At 40.3% G+C, this 22,662-nt stretch overlaps 1 protein-coding gene across 3 annotated transcripts in view; it reads left to right on the top strand.

The window, feature by feature from the left end:
• The first annotated feature begins 3,913 nt into the window (after positions 1-3,913).
• Positions 3,914-22,662, top strand: part of SETDB1 (SET domain bifurcated histone lysine methyltransferase 1) — a 32,094-nt gene continuing 13,345 nt past the window's right edge. For 2 of the 3 annotated variants that reach the window (XM_070785733.1, XM_019956084.2), the window contains exons 1-9: positions 3,914-4,084; positions 4,982-5,252; positions 6,124-6,275; positions 18,265-18,299; positions 18,741-18,840; positions 19,848-19,973; positions 20,154-20,355; positions 21,036-21,109; positions 22,030-22,220. In XM_070785733.1, coding sequence (XP_070641834.1) covers positions 4,993-5,252; positions 6,124-6,275; positions 18,265-18,299; positions 18,741-18,840; positions 19,848-19,973; positions 20,154-20,355; positions 21,036-21,109; positions 22,030-22,220 — 1,140 coding nt within the window. In that variant the 5' untranslated portion in view covers positions 3,914-4,084; positions 4,982-4,992. The remainder of the gene's footprint in view (positions 4,085-4,981; positions 5,253-6,123; positions 6,276-18,264; positions 18,300-18,740; positions 18,841-19,847; positions 19,974-20,153; positions 20,356-21,035; positions 21,110-22,029; positions 22,221-22,662) is intronic. The other variant, XM_070785732.1, reaches the window with a different exon arrangement.

Here is a 22,662-nt window from a genome sequence, read left to right as displayed (position 1 = left end):
CTGTATGGTCAAGCTATGATTTTTCCAGTAGTCATGTGTGGATGTGAGAGTTGGACCATAAAGAAGGCTGAGCACCGAAGACTGATGCTTTCGAACTGTGGCATTGGAGAAGATTCTTGAGAGTCCTTTGGACAGCAAGGAGATCAAACTAGTCAATACTAAAGGATATCAACCCTGAATATTCATTGGAAGGACTGATGCTGAAGCTGAAGCTCCAATACTTTGGCCCCCTGATGCAAAAAGCAAATTCATTGGAAAAGACCCTGATGCTGGGAAAGCCTAAGGGCAAGAGTAGAAGGGAAATGACAGAGGATGAGATGTTTGGATGGCATCACTGACTCAATGCACACGAGTTTCAGCAAACTTCAGGAGATAGTAAAGGACAGGGAACCCTGTTGCAGTTCATAGGATCTCAAAGAGTTGGACATGACTGAACAACAGCAACAATACATCTAAAATTTCTACCTCAGGGACTTCCCTGGCAGTCCAGTGGTTAAGACTTCACACTTCCAATGCAGGGATGCAAGGGGCCTGTGTTTGATTCTTGGTCAGGAAACTAAGATCCCACAGGCTTCGTGGTGCATCCAAAATAATTAATGAATTAAAATAAAATTTCTAGCTCAGGTAAGAAAATACAATCATGAGGTGAGTTTGGAACATTCTGAATTTCAAATATTTTGAGAAGACTTTTACTTCTCTGTACCTCAATTCCTGGTGTCGTAACAATAAGAAATAGGTACTTAGCATGGTCCCAGGAAACTGGTGGACAGGTGAAATGAGCATAGTTGAAAGGGCGGTCACCAGGGGAGGAATTCAAAAACTTTGATGATCCTGCTTGGACCCTACTTTCAGTCTTACACAGAAGGTTCCATGAACTTCCCTGGCAGTCCAGTGGTTAAAAGTGTTTCCACTCCCTCCAACATAAATCACAGCAGGATCCTCTATGATCCACTTCCCAGAGTAATGGAAATAAAAGCAAAAATAAACAAATTGGACCTAATTAAACTTAAAAGCTTTCGCACAACGAAGGAAACTATAAGCAAGGTGAAAAGACAGCCTTCAGAATGGGAGAAAATAATAGCAAACGAAGCAACTGACAAAGAATTAATCTCAAAAATATCCAAGCAGCTCATGCAGCTCAATACCAGAAAAAATAAATGACCCAATCAAAAAATGGGCCTGAAGAACTGAACAGACATTTCTCCAAAGAAGACATACAGATGGCTAACAAACACATGAATAGATGATCAACATCACTCATTATCAGAGAAATGCAAATCAAAATCACAATGAGGTAGGTACCATCTCACTCTGGTCTGGCTGCTATCAAAAAGTCTACAAACAATAAATGCTGGAGACGGTGTGGAGAAAACGGAACCCTTTTACACTGTTGGTGGGAATGCAACCAATACAGACACCATGGAGAACAGTGTGGAGATTCCTTAAAAAACTGGAAATAGAACTGCCATACAACTCAGCGATCCCACTGCTGGGCATACACACTGAGGAAACCAGAACTGAAAGAGACATGTGTACCCCAATGTTCATCGCAGCATTGATTTACAATAGCTAGGACATGGAAGCAACCTAGATGTCCAGAAGCAGATGAATGGATAAGAAAGTTGTGCTACATATACACAATGGAATATTACTCGGCAATTAAAAAGAATGCATTTGAAACATTTCTAATGAGGTGGATGAAACTGGAGCCTATTATACAGAGTGAAGTAAGTCAGAAAGAAAAACACCAATACAGTATATTAACGCATATATATGGAATTTAGAAAGATGGTAACGATGAACCTATATTTGAGATATCAAAAGAGACACAGATATAAAGATCAGACTTCTGTACTCTGTAGGAGGCAAGGGTGGGATGATTTGAGAGAATAGCATTGAAACACGTATATTACCATATGTGAAATAGATGACCAGTTCAAGTTAAGTTCAATGCATAAAATAGGGCACTCAAAGCCAGTGCACTGGGACAACCCTGAGGGATGGGATGGGGAGGGAGGTGGGGGGGTTTCCGGATGGGGGACACATGTACACCCATGGCTGATTCATGTCAATGTATGCCAGAAACCACTACAATAAAGTAATCAGCTTCCAATTAAAATAAATAATTTTTTTAAGTGCGTTTCCGATGCAGGGGGCATGGGTTTGATCCTTGGTTGGGGAACTAAGATCCCACATGGGTGCAGTATGGCCAAAAAAAAAAAAGAGAAAGAGAATGTTGGCTTATACTTTTTAAATGAATTTAGGAGCACTTGGTGTAAAGATGGCTGAGCAAATTAAATTATTTAATGAACTCATTAAATTAAAGTAGTAATGAGATTACGTGGTAGTCAACAGTGCTGATTCATCAAATACATTACTCCAGTACTCTTGCCTGGAAAATCCCATGGACGGAGGAGCCTGGTGGGTGCTGTCTATGGGGTTGCACAGAGTCGGACACGACTGAAGCGACTTAGCAGCAGCAGCAGCAGCTCCATCCTTCTGGAGATGAGACATGACTGTTCTTCCTGGCCCTCTCCTGTTTGGGTAGGGCCTCATTCAAGCCAGTAGGTTGAGTCATTCTAGTTACCAGTGTGAAACTCTCTAGTGATATCTCCTTACGGCAGGGTGGCACATCAGCCTGGGTTTCTGAGTAGCTGTGGTGAGCAGAACTCCATTGTCACCCTTTTAGAGATGATTATGCGGTGTGAACGAATAACACATGCTTCTTGTTTTAAACTTTTGGTGGTGTTTCCGCAACATAGCCTAGTCTATCCTGACACAGGTATCATTTAAATACATATCAAATTCTTAAAAATTAAAGTTAACAAACAGTCCTAAATGAGAATGTGGGGAAAGAGACACTTTCACAGATTTGCTAGTGAAAGTAAAAATTGTTTCAACCTTTTTGAAAAGTAATTTGACAGTGGATTCTGATAAAAATAGGGGAAAATACATATTTTTTCAACTCAGATTCCATTTTGGGGGATCTCTTTCACAGAAATAAATGTACTACTGCAAAAGGATGTTTAATATTTATTGTTGAATTTTTGTTGTGGCTAAAAACTGAGCACAATCCAAATTTCTAAGTATGATTTAACCATATTACAAAGTATTACACAACTATCAAAAAGAAAACTTTTAATTGACTTCATGGAACGTCCACATGTTAAGTGAAAACAGAAACAAAAAAATTCATGTTTGATCTTGTACACACAAGCCTAGAAAACTAAGTTGATTTACCTCAAAGGAGCAGAGGTGGTTAAGTGATGGGGGTGGAAAAGCTATTTTCCTGTTTTTCATATTACACCTTCCACCTGATGCGAAGAACTGACATTGGAAAAGACCCTGATACTGGGAAAGATTGAAGGCAGGAGGAGAAGGGTACGACAGAGGCTGAGACGTGGCATCACCTACTCGATAAACATGAGTTTGAGCACGCTCCGGGAGTTGGTGATGGACAGGGAAGCCTGTCGTGCTGCAGTCCATAGGGTCGCAAAGTAGGACACGACTGAGCAACTGAACGGAACTCGACTTATTACAATTTGTACGGTTTATGTAACACAACAAACTCAAGTACAAGGGAGAATTCTAAACCTTAGTGTTCGCCGACTGAGCCTCTGCACAACAAACTTAGTACTACTACCACCAGTTGAGGGGTGGTAGAAGAGGCGGAGCCTTTCTGTAATGTATCTAAACCACGCCCACTTTACCCGCCAATCGTTTCTAACGTGTGCCCTGGAAGGATTTTCCTTGACGCATGCGTACGCCCCTGAGTTTCCCAGCCTTCGAGGGGAGCCCTGCGGCTTTGGGTTTGACCCCATCAGGCTACCGTCGCAGCAACCGGAACGGCACCTCAGGCTTGCTTCCGGCGTCTTTTTTTTTTTTTTTCCGGCTCCCCCCCCCCCCCCCCCCGCCTTCCCCTTCCCTCCCTCACGCTTCTTCCCCTCCCCCTGCTCCCTTTTCTGTTTGGTTTCGTTCTTTCCTACCGAGGCCGACCCCTGCGTCGTGAGTCTGGGGTCTGGCTGGTGAGAAAGAGCCATCTTTAGCTGGAAGCAGGGAGGTGTGGGAAATACTGTTAATTGAGGTATTCGGAGACCAAGGGCTTGTATGGAATGTTTTGTTTGTTGTAAGAGGTCGGGCGAGGGTGGGAAGGAGGTCTTTCCCGGAGACAAGCGGGGACGGTGTTGAACTGGATTTGCGGGTGGGTGGGACGCACCCCTAAAATGGGTAGCGCGGGGGTGGGGCGGCGTGTGGTCAAAAGAGAAATGGAGACAGTGAGAACTGGCACTGGGGTCGCATGGCGTTCTGGCTTCAGTTTTGCTTTAACCGTTTGATCGAAAAAGCAGTTAACACCAGTGTGTGTTGTATGTGCGAGTATTTGAAGTGTCGATTTAGGTAGCCACCTTTTATTCCCATATTATTTTATTTCATTTTACTTTGGGAAAACCTTTTGTGCTGCAAGCTTTTGTGTACTTAAGTGTCTTTCAACGTGAAAACAAAGTGATGTAAGGAGAAAAGTAATTAAAGAGAAAACAACGAATTAGGGAGTTGTAAACCAAACCTTCCCCTCCAGGTGGGGGTATTTGCTCAAATTAGCATAGCGTGTAAAGATTTATCTCATTAGTCAAGGAACACAGGTCACAGAAATATCTACCTCAATAAATTGCTTCTTTTCAGTTTCCTAAAACATTATTTTTGGTAGCTCCTTGTGTGATATATGTCCTCCGTGCCCTGTCAAACTTTTTCATTTTACTCAGGCCTATAGTCTACAGCCTATAGGAGATGAGAACTCTACAAAATCTCAGCTTCAGACACTGGAGAACTCGGGGGTTGGGGGTGGGGGGTGGACATGGACTCAAACCTAACTACGTATATCTGAGTAACAAGTAGCTGAGTAGGAATGAGTTTTATTAGGGGACTGAAATTCTCTATTGTGGTTATGATCACTCCAAAAGTAATTTTAGTTTCCTGCTCCATGTAGAGGACAGCAATATGTCCTCCCTCCCTGGGTGCCTTGGTTTGGCAGCTGCAACAGCAGCAGTGGAGTCTGAAGAAATTGCAGAGCTGCAACAGTCCGTGGTTGAGGAGCTGGGCATCTCAATGGAGGAGCTTCGACAGTTCATTGATGAAGAACTGGAAAAGATGGACTGTGTACAGCAGCGCAAGAAGCAACTAGCAGAGTTGGAGACTTGGGTAATACAAAAGGAATCTGAGGTGGCCCATGTTGACCAACTCTTTGATGATGCATCCAGGTAAGAACCACATAGGAAATAGTAAATCTGCCCATTGGCAGACATTTTTAAAATAGTATAATTGTTATGACATTGTACTTTAGAAGGTACAGACATGGAGAACCTTGCTCTTCCTCAAAGGTTAAGGCCCAAATTGTCTGCACAGTCATCATATAATATTCATCTATCAGCAGTTAATATATGATCAGCAGTGAAAGTTAGTCACACAGTCCTGTCTGACTCTTTGTGATCCCATGGACTGTGGCCCACCTGGTTCCTCCGTCCATATAATTCTCCAGGGAAGAGTACTGGAATGGGTTGCCATTTCCTTCTCCAGGAGATCTTCCTGACCCAGGGGTCAAACCCAGGTCTCCTGCATTGCAGGCGGATTCTTTACCATCTGAGCTACTGATCAGCAGTAGGGGAGTCCAAGTCTTGAGTCCCTTCCGCTTCTTTATCCTACACTCTACTTCAGAACAGCTGTTTTGTTTTCTTACTAGAATCATCTAGGGAGTGCATATTGTGAAGATTTGCTGTTTTATGTAACTGTGAAGCTTTAACAAGTTCCTCGAACCTTATTTCTACTCTAAACCCCCAGAAGAGTGGTTTCTTTTGCCCTACTTGTCACTTAGAATGTATTTTCAAACAACAAAAGGTAAATAATGAAGTTGAAAGGACCATGCTTTGAACTTACTTTGGATTTTTCAAGAAACCACAATTTTTTTTTTTTTTTCTATGGGATAAGCCTCTTAAATTCAAAACAGAGACACTTTGGAATATGATCTGTTTGAATAGAAGTCATTATATAGTTAAATATATATAAATAAATTCTAATGGCTTTTACCCCTGCTTCTGCTGGCTTTGACCTTTTCTACATGTGTTCCAATATTAGGGCAGTGACTAACTGTGAGTCTTTGGTGAAGGACTTTTATTCCAAACTGGGACTACAGTACCGGGACAGCAGCTCTGAAGATGAAGCTTCCCGGCCTACAGAAATAATTGAGATTCCTGATGAAGACGATGATGTCCTTAGTATTGATTCAGGTAAGAGATGAGGCTATGGACTGGAAAGTCTCTGGATTGAAACTGAAACATGGGAAGATGAGCAGATAGACGATAAGAGAGGAGAAACCGTTCTCACTAACTTCATATTCCTAACTATTGGACTTGTCTGTTACAGAAAAAAAAAAAAATAGAAGATTGTTAGTGTCATGGATCTTCCCTACCTGCTACTTCCTGATTGAATTATTCTCCTTTCCCCATTCTGTATAATCTGTATTCTAAATTTCCTTGCTTTTTTAATAGATGGCATTTAACATGTATGTGTGTGTGTATATATATATATCTCAAAGCAGATTATTTGGTTTTGTCTATAACAATTTTTAAGGTATAATTTACATACTATAAAATTCACCTACTTTAAGTGTACAAGTTGAGTTTTAGTGAATAATTTTATAGTACTGCAGTCTTCACCCCAATCCAGTTTTAGAACTCTTGCATCACCCCAGAAAGTGCCTTCATGCTTGTTTGTCATTAGTCTGTATTGTCACCCTCTGGCAACCACTGATCTGCTTGCTTTCTCTGTGAAGTTTTTGCCTGTTCTAGAAATTTACTATTAAGTAGGGTCACAGTATGTCATCTATCATGTCTGCCTTCTGTCATTTAACATAATGTGTTTGAGGTTCATCCTTGTTGCGTTTATCAGTAGTTTGTTCCTTTTTTGTTGAATAACTTTCCATTGTATGGATAGCCATATGTTTTTATCCATTCCTCAGTTGATAAACATTTGGGTTGTTTGCAGTTTGGGGTCATTATGAATAATGTTGCTATGAATATTTGTGTGGAAGTTTTAATGTCCATGTTTTGTTTCATGTCTCTTGGATATTCCACCCAAGAGTAGAATTGCTAGGTCTTAAGGTAAACGTATGAGTTTTGAAGAAACTGCTGTTGTGTTTTCCAAAGTGTATCATTTTACATTCCTGCTAGCAAAGTATGGGAGACATCCTTGTCAGTGATTGGTATTGTCATTCATTTAGCCATTCTAGTGGGTGCATGACAGTATCATTCTGCGCGGGATCTTGGGCCACAGCAGTGAAAGCCCAGAATCCTAACCATTAGACCACTGGGGGACTCCTTCACATTGTGATTGTAGTTTGTATGTTTCTAAAGACATTGAGCATCTTTTCACATACATTTGCCATTTATGTATGTATTTTAGGCAACTATCTGTTCAGATCATTTTGCCTTTTTGAAAAAATTGGTTGTCTTTTTACTGTTGGCTTTTCTAAGTCAATATATATGTCTCCTGACTTATTGTACTTTAGGTACTATTCATTTATTAGGTCTGTTTTATAAACATTTTCTCTCAGATGTGGCCTCTTCATTTTCTTAATGATGTCTTTTGAAGAATAAAAATTCTTAAAGTAAGGATTGAGGGTAGTTGGTTGGTTTGTTTCACTTAACAGCTATCTAGTTGTTCCACCACCACTTGTTGAAAAGAGTGTCCTTTCAGGATGCTTGTCGAAAGTCAGCTGGCCATATATTTGAGGGTCACATTTCCCTGGTGGCTACGATGGTAAAGCATCTGCCTACAATGCAGGAGACCTGGGTTCAATCCCTGGGTCGGGAAGATCTCCTGGAGAAGAAAATGGCAACCCACTCCAGTATTCTTGCTTGGAAAATCCCATGGACGGAGGAGCCTGTTAGGCTGCAGTCCATGGGGTCTCAAAGAGTCAGACATGACTGAGCGACTTCACTTCACTTGATCTAAATGTTTATTTTTTACCAGCACCACACTGTCTTAATTACTATAGCTTGACAGTAAGTATTAAAATCACTTTGTGAAAATCCTCCAAATTCATTTGTATTTCATATATAGTCCAAATAAATTTTCGCATCAGCTTATCAATTTCCTGGAAGTTTTTCATGGCTCCCTTAGAACTTTCTATATATTAGATCATGCTATGTGGAAATAGTCATTTTACTTCTTCCTTTCTAATCTAGAAGTCCTTTTTTCCCCCACCCTTGTTTTATTATGCTTGCTAGAACCTTCATTGTGATGTTGAAAAGAAGTTTGAAAGCAGACATCCTTTCCTTATTCCTGATTTTGGCAGGAAAACATTTTATTTACATATTAATATGGTGTAAGTTGTAGGTATCCTTTATCAGATTGATGGAAGTTGCTTCTGTTCCTAGTTTCCTGAGAGCTTTTATCATAACTGGATTCAATTTTAGATTTTGTTAGCTCCTTTTTCTGTATTGTCCTCAGATGATCATATGGCTTGTATCATTTATCCTATTAATAGAATGTATTACAATAATTATTTTTTGGATGTTAAACCAATCTTTTGTCCCTGGAATAAATCTCTCATCCTTGCCCCCCTCCCCACTTTGTCTTAGTGTATAATCCTTTTTATATGTTGTTGTATTGGATTTGCAAATGTTTAACAGTTTTTGCACATACATTTGAGGGCTGTTTGTAGTTTTGTAGTGATGTCTTTGGCTATAGCATCAAGGTAATACAGGCCTTACAAGATGAGTTGGGAGGTGTTCCTTCCTCTGAGTTGTGTGGGATGGTATTATTTCTTCCTTAAATGTTTGATAAATTCAGCAATGAAACCGTCTTGGCTTGGACTTTTCTTCGTGGAAAGCTTTTTTATAAATAAGCTTTTTAATTTGAAATCACTTTAGATTTGTGGAAAAGTTGCAGAGGTAATAGACAGTTCCTTCATACCTTTTACCAGTTTCTTCTCATGTTGCCATGCTAGATATTGGTCAAAACTGAGAAACAAACATTGATACTTTCTTTTTATCTAAACTCCAGACCTTATTCCATTTCTGGTTTTTCTGTTCCAAGATCCAATTCAGCATATCACATTGTAATTTATTGTGGGAAGGCTTTTAATTACTAATCCATTTTCTTTTCTTTTAATATACTTATTTGTATTTATTTATTTGGCTGCTCCAGATCTTAGTTGCAGCACATGGGATTTTTAGTTCCTGCATGTGGGATCTAGTTGTCTGACCAGGGATCAAACCTGGGCCCCCTACATTGGGAGCTCAGAGTCTTTACCACTGGACCACCAAGGAAGCCCTCCATTGTCTTTACCTGATATATTTATTTAAGTTTTCTATTCCTTCTCAAGTTGGTTTTGTTCATTTGTGTCTTTCTAGGAATTTGTTCACTTTATCAAAGTTGTCTAAATGATTGTCATATGTTATTCATCAGATCAGATCAGTCGCTCAGTCGTGTCCGACTCTTTGCGATCCCATGAATCGCAACACACCAGGCCTCCCTGTCCATCACCAACTCCCGGAGTTCACCGAGACTCACGTCCATCGAGTCAGTGATGCCATCCAGTCATCTCATCCTCTGTCGTCCCCTTCTCCTCTTGCCACCAATCTCTCCCAGCATCAGGATCTTTTCCAATGAGTCAACTCTTCACATGAGGTGGCCAAAGTACTGGAGTTTCAGCTTCAACATCAGTCCTTCCAATGAACACCCAGGACTGATCTCCTTTAGGATGGACCGGTTGGATCTCCTTGCAGTCCAAGGGACTCTCAAGAGTCTTCTCCAACACCACCATTCAAAAGCATCAATTCATCGGTGCTCAGCTTTCTTCACAGTCCAACTCTCACATCCATACATGACCACAGGAAAAACCATAGCCTTGACTAGATGGACCTTTGTTGGCAAAGTAATGTGTCTGCTTTTGAATATGCTATCTAGGTTGGTCATAACTTTCCTTCCAAGGAGTAAGCATCTTTTAATTTCATGGCTGCAGTCACCATCTGCAGTGATTTTGGAGCCCACAAAAATAAAGTCTGACACTGTTTCCACTGTTTCCCCATCTATTTCCCATGAAGTGATGGGACTGGATGCCATGGTCTTCGTTTTCTGGATGTTGAGCTTTAAGCCAACTTTTTCACTCTCCACTTTCACTTTCATCAAGAGGCTCTTTAGTTCCTCTTCACTTTCTGCCATAAGGGTGGTGTCATCTGCATACCTGAGGTTATTGATATTTCTCCTGGCAGTCTTGATTCCAGCTTGTGTTCCTTCCAGTCCAGCGTTTCTCATGATGTACTCTGCATATAAGTTAAATAAGCAGGGTGACAATATACAGCCTTGACGAACTCCTTTTCCTATTTGGAACCAGTCTGTTGTTCCATGTCCAGTTCTCACTGTTGCTTCCTGACCTGCATACAGATTTCTCAAGAGGCAGATCAGGTGGTCTGGTATTCCCATCTCTTTCAGAATTTTCCACAGTTTATTGTGATGCACACAGTCAAGGCTTTGGCATAGTCAATAAAGCAGAAATAGATGTTTTTCTGGAACTCTCTTGCTTTTTCCATGATCCAGCGGATGTTGGAAATTTGAACTCTGGTTCCTCTGCCTTCTCTAAAACCAGCTTGAACATCAGGAAGTTCATGGTTCACATATTGCTGAAGCCTGGCTTGGAGAATTTTGAGCATTACTTTACTAGCGTGTGAGATGAGTGCATTTGTGTGGTAGTTTGAGCATTCTTTGGCATTGCCTTTCTTTGGGATTGGAATGAAAACGGACCTTTTCCAGTCCTGTGGCCACTGCTCAGTTTTCCAAATTTGCTGGCATGTTGAGTGGAGCACTTTCACAGCATCATCTTTCAGGATTTGGAATAGCTCAACCAGAATTCCATCACCTCCACTAGCTTTGTTCGTAGTGATGCTTTCTAAGGCCCACTTGACTTCACATTCCAGGATGTCTGGCTCTAGGTCAATGATCACACCATCGTGATTATCTGGGTTGTGAAGATCTTTTTTCCCTTATGATCCCTTTTAATTTCTGTAGTTCTATAGTGATGTCCCTTTCATTCCTGATATGGTTTTTTGGATCTCATCCTTGTTTCTTGGTTAATCTAGCTACTGGTTTAATCAATTTTAGTTCTTTTATAAAGAACAAGTATTGGGAGTTCATTGATTTATTTTTGCTACTCTTTTTCTGTTAACCATTTCATTGATTTCTACTCTGGTCTTTATTATTTTCTTCCTTCCAGTTTTCTTGGGTTTGGTTTGCTTTTCTTTTTTTAGTTTCTTTCCTTTTTTTAATATTTATTTTGGCTGCACCAGGGTTTAGTTGCGGCACACAGGATGTTTGATCTTTGTTGTGGCATAGGAGTCTTAGTTGTGGCATGTGGGATCCCTCACAGGATCCCTAGTTCCCTCACCAGGGAGTGAACCCAGGCCCATTCATTGTGAGTTCAGAGTCTTAGCCACCGGACTAGGAGGGAAGTCCCTCCTTAAAGTTGAAGCTGAGACTATTGACTCGACCTTTCTTCCTTCCTGGTATAAACATTTAAAGCTATAAATTTCCCTCTAAGCATTGCTTTGCTGCATGCATCTCATAGGTTTTTTTATGTTGAGTTTTAATTTTCATGTACCTCATAAATTTTAATTTCCTGATTTTTTTTTTTTCTTTGACCTTGGGTTAATCAGGCATACTTGTGTCCTCTTTGCATGTGCGTATTTTAATAGTCACCCAAGAATGTATAGAGAATTTACCTAAAGCCTGAGTGTGGCTCTCTCATTTTCAGAATCTCCTTAAATCCCTGACTGGTTTGTTGTTCACTCTTAAGCAAGAGCTACAGCCTCAGACTAGCAGAGCTACTTGTTAGTGCTAGCCCTTTGATGGTAAAGGTACAGTTTTTGCCCACCATGCTGACAGTGGAACAGGGATGGGAGCTGCCCCAGGAAAGAGATCCGTAGACTCCCACTTTTGTTACCATAAGGTTAAGCAGTTTTTCGGAAATAAATACTTATCAATCTATTGTTTGCCTTTGGACAGTTTCCAGCATCCTGAAATTATTTTATTTTATTTTTTTGGCCATTTTGTCCAGTTTTGTATTTGTTTTCTGCATGGGGGGCTTGTCCAGTCTTGTCTCTTCAGTATCACCAAAAGTGCTATAATTTTGCCTATATTTGAGCTAGGTAAATGGAATCTTAGACACTGCATGGATTTTTCGATGACTTCATCAGTATCATGCTGACGTGCGGTGCTTCATACAGTTACTGCTGCAGTGTGGCACTCCATTATGTGAACATGCCAGTTTATCTGTCTCCTAACAATTGACATTTCATTTGTTTTTAGTTTTTTTGCAATTATAAATAATGCTGTAAATATTCTTATACTTGATCCTTGATGCACACATGCAAGAATCTTTTTAGGATATCGTAGGATACTGTAAGAGTGGATTTGCTGGTTCTTTGGATATGGAATTTTCAACCTTCAGTTCAGTTCAGTCAGACTCAACGGCCATTGAGTCAGTGATGCCATCCAGCCATCTCATCTTCTGTCGTCCCCTTCTCTTGCCACCAATCCCTCCCAGCATTAGAGTCTTTTCCAATGAGTCAACTCTTCGCATGAGGTGGCCAAAGTACTGGAGTTTCAGCTTTAGCATCATTCCTTCCAAAGAAATCCCAGGGCTGATCTCCTTCAGAATGGACTGGTTGGATCTCCTTGCAGTCCAAGGGACTCTCAAGAGTCTTCTCCAACACCACCATTCAAAAGCATCAATTCTTGGGTGCTCAGCCTTCTTCACAGTCCAACTCTCACATCCATACATGACCACAGGAAAAACCATAGCCTTGACTAGATGGACCTTTGTTGGCAAAGTAATGTGTCTGCTTTTGAATATGCTATCTAGGTTGGTCATAACTTTCCTTCCAAGGAGTAAGCATCTTTTAATTTCATGGCTGCAGTCACCATCTGCAGTGATTTTAGAGCCCACAAAAATAAAGTCTGACACTGTTTCCACTGTTTCCCCATCTATTTCCCATGAAGTGGTGGGACCGGATGCCATGATCTTCGTTTTCTGGATGTTGAGCTTTAAGCCAACTTTTTCACTCTCCACTTTCACTTTCATCAAGAGGCTTTTGAGTTCCTCTTCACTTTCTGCCATAAGGGTGGTGTCATCTGCGTATCTGAGGTTATTGATATTTCTCCCGGCAGTCTTGATTCCAGCTTGTGTTTCTTCCAGTCCAGCATTTCTCATGATGTACTCTGCATATAAGTTAAATAAACAGGGTGACAATATACAGCCTTGACGAACTCTTTTTCCTATTTAGAACCAGTCTGTTGTTCCATGTCCAGTTCTCACTGTTGCTTCCTGACCTGCATACAGATTTCTCAAGAGGCAGATCAGGTGGTCTGGTATTCCCATCTCTTTCAGAATTTTCCACAGTTTATTGTGATGCACACAGTCAAGGCTTTGGCATAGTCAATAAAGCAGAAATAGATGTTTTTCTGGAACTCTCTTGCTTTTTCCATGATCCAGCGGATGTTGGCAATTTGATCTCTGGTTCCTCTGCCTTTTCTAAAACCAGCTTGAACATCTGGAAGTTCACGGTTCACATATTGCTGAAGCCTGGCTTGGAGAATTTTGAGCATTACTTTACTAGCGTGTGAGATGAGTGCATTTGTGCGGTAGTTTGAGCATTCTTTGGCATTGCCTTTCTTTGGGATTGGAATGAAAACGGACCTTTTCCAGTCCTGTGGCCACTGCTGAGTTTTCCAAATTTGCTGGCATATTGAGTGCAGCACTTTCACAGCATATTCTTTCAAGATTTGGAATAGCTCAACTGGAATTCCATCACTCCCACTAACTTTGTTCGTAGTGATGCTTTCTAAGGCGCACTTGACTTCACATTCCAGGATGTCTGGCTCTAGGTGAGTGATCACACCATCATGATTATCTGGGTCATGAAGATCTTTTTTGTACAGTTCTTCTGTGTATTCTTGCAATCTCTTCTTAATATGTTCTGCTTCTGTTAGGTCCATACCATTTCTGTCCTTATCGAGCTCATCTTTGCATGAAATGTTCCTTTGGTATCTCTGATATTCTTGAAGAGATCCCTAGTCTTTCCCATTCTGTTGTTTTCCTCTATTTCTTTGCATTGATCGCTGAAGAAGGCTTTCTTATCTCTTCTTGCTGTTCTTTGGAACTCTGCATTAAGATGTTTATATCTTTCTTTTTCTCCTTTGCTTTTCGCTTCTCTTCTTTTCACAGCTATTTGTAAGGCCTCCCCAGACAGCCATTTTGCTTTTTTGCATTTCTTTTCCATGGGACTGGTCTTGATCCCTGTCTCCTGTGCAATGTCACGAACCTCATTCCATAGTTCATCAGGCACTCTATCTATCAGATCTAGGTCCTTAAATCTATTTCTCACTTCCACTGTATAATCATAAGGGATTTGATTGAGGTCATACCTGAATGGTCTAGTGGTTTTCCCTACTTTCTTCAATTTAAGTCTGAATTTGGCAATAAAGTGTTCATGATCTGAGCCACAGTCAGCTCCTGGTCTTGTTTTTGCTGACTGTATAGAGCTTCTTCATCTTTGGCTGCAAAGAATATAATCAATCTGATTTCAGTGTTGACCATCTGGTGATGTCCTTGTATAGAGTCTTCTCTTGTGTTGTTGGAAGAGGGTATTTGTTATGACCAGTGCATTTTCTTGGCAAAACATCAGTCTTTGCCCTGCTTCATTCCATATTCCAAGGCCAAATTTGCCTGTTACTCCAGGTGTTTCTTGACTTCCTACTTTTGCATTCCAGTCCCCTATAATGAAAAGGACATCTTTTTTGGGTGTTAGTTCTGAAAGGTCTTGTAGGTCTTCATAGAACCATTCAACTTCAGCTTCTTCAGTGTTACTGGTTGGGGCATAGACTTGAATTACTGTGATATTGAATGGTTTGCCTTGGAAACGAACAGAGATCATTCTGTCGTTTTTGAGATTGCATCCAAGTGCTGCATTTTGGATTCTTTTGTTGACCATAATGGCCACTCCATTTCTTCTGAGAGATTCCTGCCCGCAGTAGTAGATATAATGGTCATCTGAGTTAAATTCACCCATTCCAGTCCATTTGAGTTCGCTGATTCCTAGAATGTCGACATTCACTCTTGCCATCTCTTGTTTGACCACTTCCAATTTGCCTTGATTCATGGACCTGACATTCCAGGTTCCTATGCAGTATTGCTCTTTATAGCATCGGACCTTGCTTCTATCACCAGTCACATCCACAGCTGGGTATAGAGAGTTAATAATTTACATAGTATTTAAATCTCCCATACAAAGATAATGTATTTAGTCCTTAATATTTTTCATTAAGGTTGATTCATTTTCTCCACAGAAAGCTTGCACTAACTTTTTAAAAAAACTACATTTCTAAATAGTTTTGCTAGTATTTAGACATGAAGTTGACTTTTGCATATAGATTTTTTTATCTGACGATCTCACTAAATTTTTATTTCATTTTTGGTCATTTACATTGCTTTTCATTTATTTATTTTTGCCACTTTTCCCTCCAAGTTTTACTGAGATATAGTTGATAATATAGTATTTAAGGTATAAGACATAATGATTTGATATATATATTTATTGCAAAATGATTATCACCATTGCCTTCCATTTTTAAATGTTATAAATCTCTGAAACTTCACTGTATAATACAGTAGCCACCATTCACATGTGGCTATTTAAATTATGTGAAATGTGAGGATTCCTGGTGGTCTGGTGTTTAGGATGCTGAGTTTTCATTGTGGAAATCCTGGGTTCAGTCCCTGGTTGGGGAACTAAGATCCTGCAAACCACATGGCAGGGCCAAAAATTAAAAAATTACGTGAAATGTGAAGTCTAGTATTTTCCAGGATATATGAGTAACTCTTAAACTTAAGAGTAAAAAGACAAATAGCCCATTTAAAAATAGGCAAAATATTTGAATAGATACTTCTTCAACGAAGATGTGTAAATGACTAATAAGTATATGAAAAGATGTTTAACATCATTAGCTATTAAGAAAATGCAAGTCAAAACTACTTATTAGGATAGCTGTAAGAAAAAAGATAGTAATGTAAGTATTGGTAAGGATGTGGAGAAATTGGAACCCTCTAAAATTGCTGGTGAGAATGCAAAATGGTACAGCCACTTTGGACAAGTCTTTGAATTCACCAAAAGGTTAAACATTGAGTTACTTTATGGCCTGGCAGTTCTACTCCTAGCCATAATCCAAGAAAAATGACAATATATGCCCACATAAAAACTCATATAGGGACTTCCTGATGGTCCAGCAGTTAAGAATCCTCCTGCAAATGCAAGGTACATGGGCTTGATCCCTGGTCCAGGAACTAAAATCCCACATGCCTTAGGGCAACCAAGCCTGTGTGCTGCACCCTGCTGAGCCTACAGCTACTGAAGCCTAAGCACCCTAGAGCCAGTGTTCCACAACAAAAGAAGCCACCGCTCGGAGAAGCCCATACACCACCACAACTAGAGTAGTGCCCGCCCACTGCAGCTAGAGAAAGAGAAAGCATGTGCATCACAATTAAAACCCAGCACAGCCAGAAATAATTTTTTAATTATTTTTGAAAACTCATATACAAATGTGCCTATCAACATTATTCATAACAGCCAAAAAGTATAAATAACCCAAATGTCCATCAACTGATGAATGGATAAATAAAATATAATATAGTCATACAATGGAATATTAATCATAAAAATGAAGTGCTAATAATGCTGCAACATAGATAAATCTCATGTGACGTACCACATATGATTCCATTTATGTGAAGTATAGAAAAGGCAAAACCGTAGAGACAGATAGTAGATTAGTAGTTGCTGGAGGTTGCCAATATGGTGGAATGGGGAATGACTGTTAATAGAAACCCCATACTTAGTGGGATTTCTTTTCAGGGTGATGAAAATGTTCTAGAATTAGATAATGGTGATGGTTGTACAACCTTGTGAATACACTAAAAACCACTGAATTAAACATTTTAAAGGGATGAATTTGTTATGTAAGTTACATCTGATTTTTTAAATTTTTTAGTCAAATTTAAAGGCTTCCATCGGAGAAGGCAGTGGCACCCCACTCCAGTACTCAGTCAAACAACTGAGCAACTTTCACTTTTCACTTTCATGCATTGGAGAAGGAAATGGCAGCCCACTCCAGTGTTCTTGCCTGGAGAATCCCAGGGACGGGGGAGCCTGGTGGTCTGCTGTCTATGGGGTCGCACAGAGTCGGACACGACTGCAGCAACTTAGCAGCAGCAGCAGCAGCAGCAAAGGCTTCCTTGATAACTCAGTTGGTAAAGAATCTGCCTGCAATGCAAGAGACATGGTTTGAGTTCTAGATCGAGAAAATCCGCTGGAAAACGGATAGGCTACCCATTCCAGTATTCTTGGACTTCCCTTGTGGCTCAGCTGGTAAAGAATCCACCTGCAATGTGGGAGACCTGGGTTCAGTCCCTAGGTTGGGAAGATCCTCTGGAGAAGGGAAAGGCTACCCCTTCAGTATTCTGGCCTAGAGAATTCCATGTATTGTATAGTCCATGGGGTCACAAAGAGTCGGACACTACTGAGCAACTTTTACTTCACTTCAGTAAAATTTAAAACTCATTTCATGTGCTTAGTAGCCAAATTTTAATAGATTGGACAGTGCAGAAACAGAATATGTCTATCATAGCAGGAATTGAACCATGGTCTCCTGCATTACAGGCAGATTCTTTATCAACTGAGCTATCACGGAAGCCTTTAAATTTGACTAAAAAATTTTAAAAATCAGATGTAATTTACATAACAAATTTACCCCTTTAAAATGTATAACTCAGTGGTTTTTAGTGTATTCACAAGGTTGTACAACCATCACCATTATCTACTGGACAGCACTACTCAAGAAGAAACATTTTAGCTTAATTCACTGGCCACATTTCATTTTTCAAATCATTCAGATAACCCATAAAAAAATTATAGTTATAAAAATTCAAGTATTTGAACATCCCAGATCCCATAGACTGTCATCTGTACCAGTATTTTGTCCCCAGGTAAGAATTGTCATCTATTTGCTGTTTATCTTTCTGAATGCTTTTTGTACTTTTACATAGATATGTGTATCTATATCTGGTTCATAGTTGTTATCATTAGTGTTCCCATGATAGTTTGGTTCTTGATTTCTTGGAAATTCTTATGTATAAGTCTTTTACACTCAATTTTTCTTATCTAGGTGATGCTGGGAACAGAACTCCAAAAGACCAGAAGGTAACTTGAAATGAGTAGGAGAAGGATGAGAGAGAAGAATATGAAGATAGAAGAAACTTTTGGCCTAACCGTTAAGTCAGTTCAGTCATCAAGATATAACCAGTCACCCTGAAGTCAGCCTCACGGGTTGCAGTTCTCTAATAGATGTTATAAGAATGCAAAGGCTCCTTATAGATACATACACTGAGTGCTGTATGAATATAGAATTTGGCAGTGATAAGCTAGATTAATTAATCAAGGGAAGCTTCCTTAAGCTGATTTCTGAACCAGATTTGTAAGAAAGGTCAAGTTTTGCCTGATAGAGTAACTATAAGCTTCTAGAAGTAACTGTAAGCTTCTAAACATAACTCAGTCTTTTTCATTTTTTAAAAGACAAGTTGTTATTCTCAAGAAACGGTGCTACTATTTAAAAACTTGTCTCCCTTATCCCCTTCCTTACAGCTCCGTGAAGCTATGGCTGCCTTAAGAAAATCGGCTCAAGATGTCCAGAAGTTCATGGATGCTGTCAACAAGAAGAGTAATTCCCAGGATCTACACAAAGGTTAGAGTCAGGAGGCATCTTGGTATAGGTGCAGAGGTGAAGTCCTACAGAGATTTCATGGCTACTGACTGTGTTTTAACATTTCAATATCTTTCTCTACCTCTGTAGGATTCTTTTAATACCACAGATTCTCCTTGCTGTTTGCTTAAGTCTTTTTTTTTTTTTTGGCTGCATCACTCAGCTTGTAGGGTCTTAGTACCCTGACCAGGGATCGAACCCAGGCCCACAGCACTGAAAGTGCAGAGTCCTAACCACTGGACCACTGGGGACATCTCTTGGCTTAAGTCGTTTGTCTGCTGGCTTTCTACCATGTGATGCCTTTGTCCAAATACCTTTTTAGCTCCGTGCTAATGATACCTTCTTTCTTTCTTTCTTTCTTTTTTTGATACCTTCTTTCAGATGAAGGTTAAAGAAAACAGTAACTCAAACTCGAAAAAAGAGGTCTGAAGGAAGCTTTGTTTGTAGAATGCAGCTATTAAGAGATCCCTCCCAGGAAAATGATTTATAAAAGCTGTGCTGTGCTTAGTTGCTCAGTCATGTCAGACTCTGCCATCCCATGGACTGTGGCCCACCAGGTTCCTCTGTCCATGGGGATTCTTCAGGCAAGAATACTGGAGTGGGTTGCCATGCCCTCCTCCAGGGATCTTCCTAACCCAGTTATTAAACCCAGGTCTCCCACATTGCAGGTGGATTCTTTATGGTCTGAGCCACCATGCTGCTTGGCATTTAATGAGTAATAGTTAATGTTGTTAATAAGGAGTCAGAAATATTTGGTTACAGTGAGATGGTCTTGAGTTACATGTGAATTTCAATTCATATTTTTCCTGTTAGCGTAAAGAGTTGAGTCAACTGTGTCTTATATTTCTGCCCTTGGCCAAGGGAGCAGGAAAAGTGGTTAAGGATCAGAGATTACCCCATTTGTCCCAATAACCCAGTACCCTCTTTATTTTCCATTCTTTCCCCAATCTGTGCCATATCTCTTTATAGCAACTTTGCTTTCTTCCTAGGAACCTTGAGTCAGATGCCTGGAGAATTGAGCAAAGATGGTGACTTGGTCGTCAACATGCGCATCCTTGGCAAAAAAAGAACTAAGACGTGGCACAAAGGCACCCTTATTGCCATCCAGACAGTTGGTATGTTCAGGCTAGAGGGAGGGCTAATGCATAGCCCACAGGCCGCCGTCACTGATTGTGTCTTTTCCCCACAGCCTTTGGCTTTTGTCTCTCACATAGCAACCAGAACATAGCATCAGTGTCTCACACAGAAACTGATGGTTTTTAAAAATTTTTGTTTCTCTTTTCCGTTTGACTCAGGGTCAGGGAAGAAGTACAAGGTGAAATTTGACAACAAAGGAAAGAGTCTTCTGTCAGGAAACCACATTGCCTACGATTACCACCCTCCTGCTGACAAGTTGTATGTGGGCAGTCGAGTAGTGGCCAAATACAAAGATGGGAATCAGGTCTGGCTCTATGCTGGCATTGTAGCTGAGACACCAAACGTCAAAAACAAGCTCAGGTACCTAGACAGAAGATTGTAAAGAGAGTGGAAACCAGGAGCACATCATCTGCCCTGTTTAAGCCATAGCCCAGATCTCACAGTTAGCTCTGATGTTCTTAGTCCTTAGTGGCTGGAAACTCTCTTTTCTTTGCCACAGAGTCATGTGGGTGGTTCTTTCTTGCTCCCTTTCCCCCCTTTTTTTCCCTTTTCCCTTTTCTCAAAGAGAAAATTTGGTCAGGGGAGAGTAATCCAGATTGATTAATGGTTAGGGGAATAGAGAATTCATACAGAAGGAAGAAATGGAGACTAAATATTTTTCAGCAATGTGAGAGTCCAATAGTATAACAAGAATAAATCACTTTTGGGAAAGTGGGGATATGTTGGTTAGATTAAGGGAGAATTCTAATATTCTTTTCCATTATGATTTATTACAGGATATTGAATATAGTTCCCTGTGCTATACAGTGGGACCTTACTGTTTATCCATTCTATATATAATAGTTTGCATGTGCTAACCTAAGGGAGAATTCTTAACTCTTGGGATGAGAAGAAAGACTAGTAGAAAGAAAATAGTACACTGGAACATGTTCCCTGGATTGTGTCTTGTTTGTGATCCAGAGGAATGGAAGCTATAATAATTTCTGGTCATGTTAAATATAATAACCTGCAGTCTTTGTACCATCACTCTTTCCTTACAGGTTTCTCATTTTCTTTGATGATGGCTATGCTTCCTATGTGACACAGTCTGAACTGTATCCCATTTGCCGGCCACGTGAGTGTCCCTCCTTTTTTCCTTAGCTCTTTTTGCTTCCTCTTCTACCTTGTATTTCTTAAGACAACCAGTGGAAAAGCCCTAATGTTCTTGGTGTTTTAGTCTCTGAGAGCATAAGTTTGATTAATGTTCTTTGAGAGAGAACAGTTTTATTTGCTCATGTCTAGTGTTAGGTCTTGGCAGCCATAGAGTCAGACATTAGAAGATCATGACTGACTTTGAGTGGATGCACGTATTGTAGATGTGTTTTAATTTCATTTCTGAGTGATTTAAGTTTGAGAAGATGTTACTTCTTTCCTAGTCTCATGTTTAACATTTGTGTAAATCTGCAGTCTGTGTAGTGCTTTCAGAGTGCTTTCTACAGAGCCTGTATTAGATGGGGTCTTCATAGTGTCCTCTATACTTGTGACTCTGGCTTAGGAGAGACTCTTATAGAAGCAACTGTTTTTAGTTGCAGGAAAGTCAAGTAAAATGGCTGTTTCCACATAACACGGCAGTAAATACACTCAGGGTCCTTTGAAAGCCTGATGGAGCATGAGAAGGAAGGACAGGTTTTTTTTAAATCAGTTTATGGTGCCACCTGATTCTTTTTGATTTACCTTTAGACTTATCAAGTAAGCAAGAACTTCCACTTGACTTTTCCTAAGAGGAAACATCCATGTCTAGGAAATGAGTGACTCACCTGTGTTTACATACTGCTAATTCATTTAGTATTTGCAGAATTTGAGTGTGCGTTTGCACATTAGGTTCAGTACTTTTAAGTGGTCATGGTTTTGCTTCCCTTGAGGTTATGATTTCTTCATTTATTTTTTTTCTCCCTCCCAACTTGAAAAATGCCAAACGTCTCCTTGTCAACCCTTTTCCCCTATCAAGACATGCCCCACCTGCCCTCTCTCAGCCCTACTTCTTCCTTGGGACAGTGAAAAAGACTTGGGAGGACATAGAAGACATCTCCTGCCGAGACTTCATAGAAGAGTATATCACCGCTTACCCCAACCGCCCCATGGTGTTGCTCAAGAGTGGCCAGCTGATCAAGACCGAGTGGGAAGGCACGTGGTGGAAGTCCCGAGTCGAGGAGGTGGACGGCAGCCTAGTCAGGATCCTCTTTCTGGTACTCTTCTTTGGAGGCTCAGGGGTGGGGATTCGGGTGGGTGGGGGAGCGTAGCATAACTGTGGATATGTAGCCATGCCACAGCTTTTCTTCTTTGTTACTCTCTTACCTGTTCTCACTGTTTTGGGTCATGTTTTACTTTTTTTTCATTCCTCTATGCGTGGTTATTAAAAATAAAGTCCCTGAATTTAAGACTCTAATCTGCATGATAGTGTTTTGGTTTTTGCTTTTCTCCAGGAGTATCCACAATGCATGTAGGTACAGAGAAGGCTGCTAGTTCTGTTTTCCCACGGTTATCGATAGTGTAATGGGACAAAAAAGAGGGATCAGTGAATTCTGAGGTGTTGGTGATCTTTCAAGGCCCAGCTTAACTCTTAAATCTTCTGTACTTGTCCTTTTCTCCCCTCTCACACCTTTCTTAGAATTATATTTCTTCTCTGAG

This window comes from Bos indicus, chromosome 3 (genome assembly GCF_029378745.1).
Source record: "Bos indicus isolate NIAB-ARS_2022 breed Sahiwal x Tharparkar chromosome 3, NIAB-ARS_B.indTharparkar_mat_pri_1.0, whole genome shotgun sequence".
Classification (NCBI taxonomy): Eukaryota; Metazoa; Chordata; class Mammalia; order Artiodactyla; family Bovidae; genus Bos; species Bos indicus.
The sequence above is the reverse complement of the archived record's forward strand: the minus strand, read 5'-3'. Positions and strand labels throughout refer to the sequence as shown.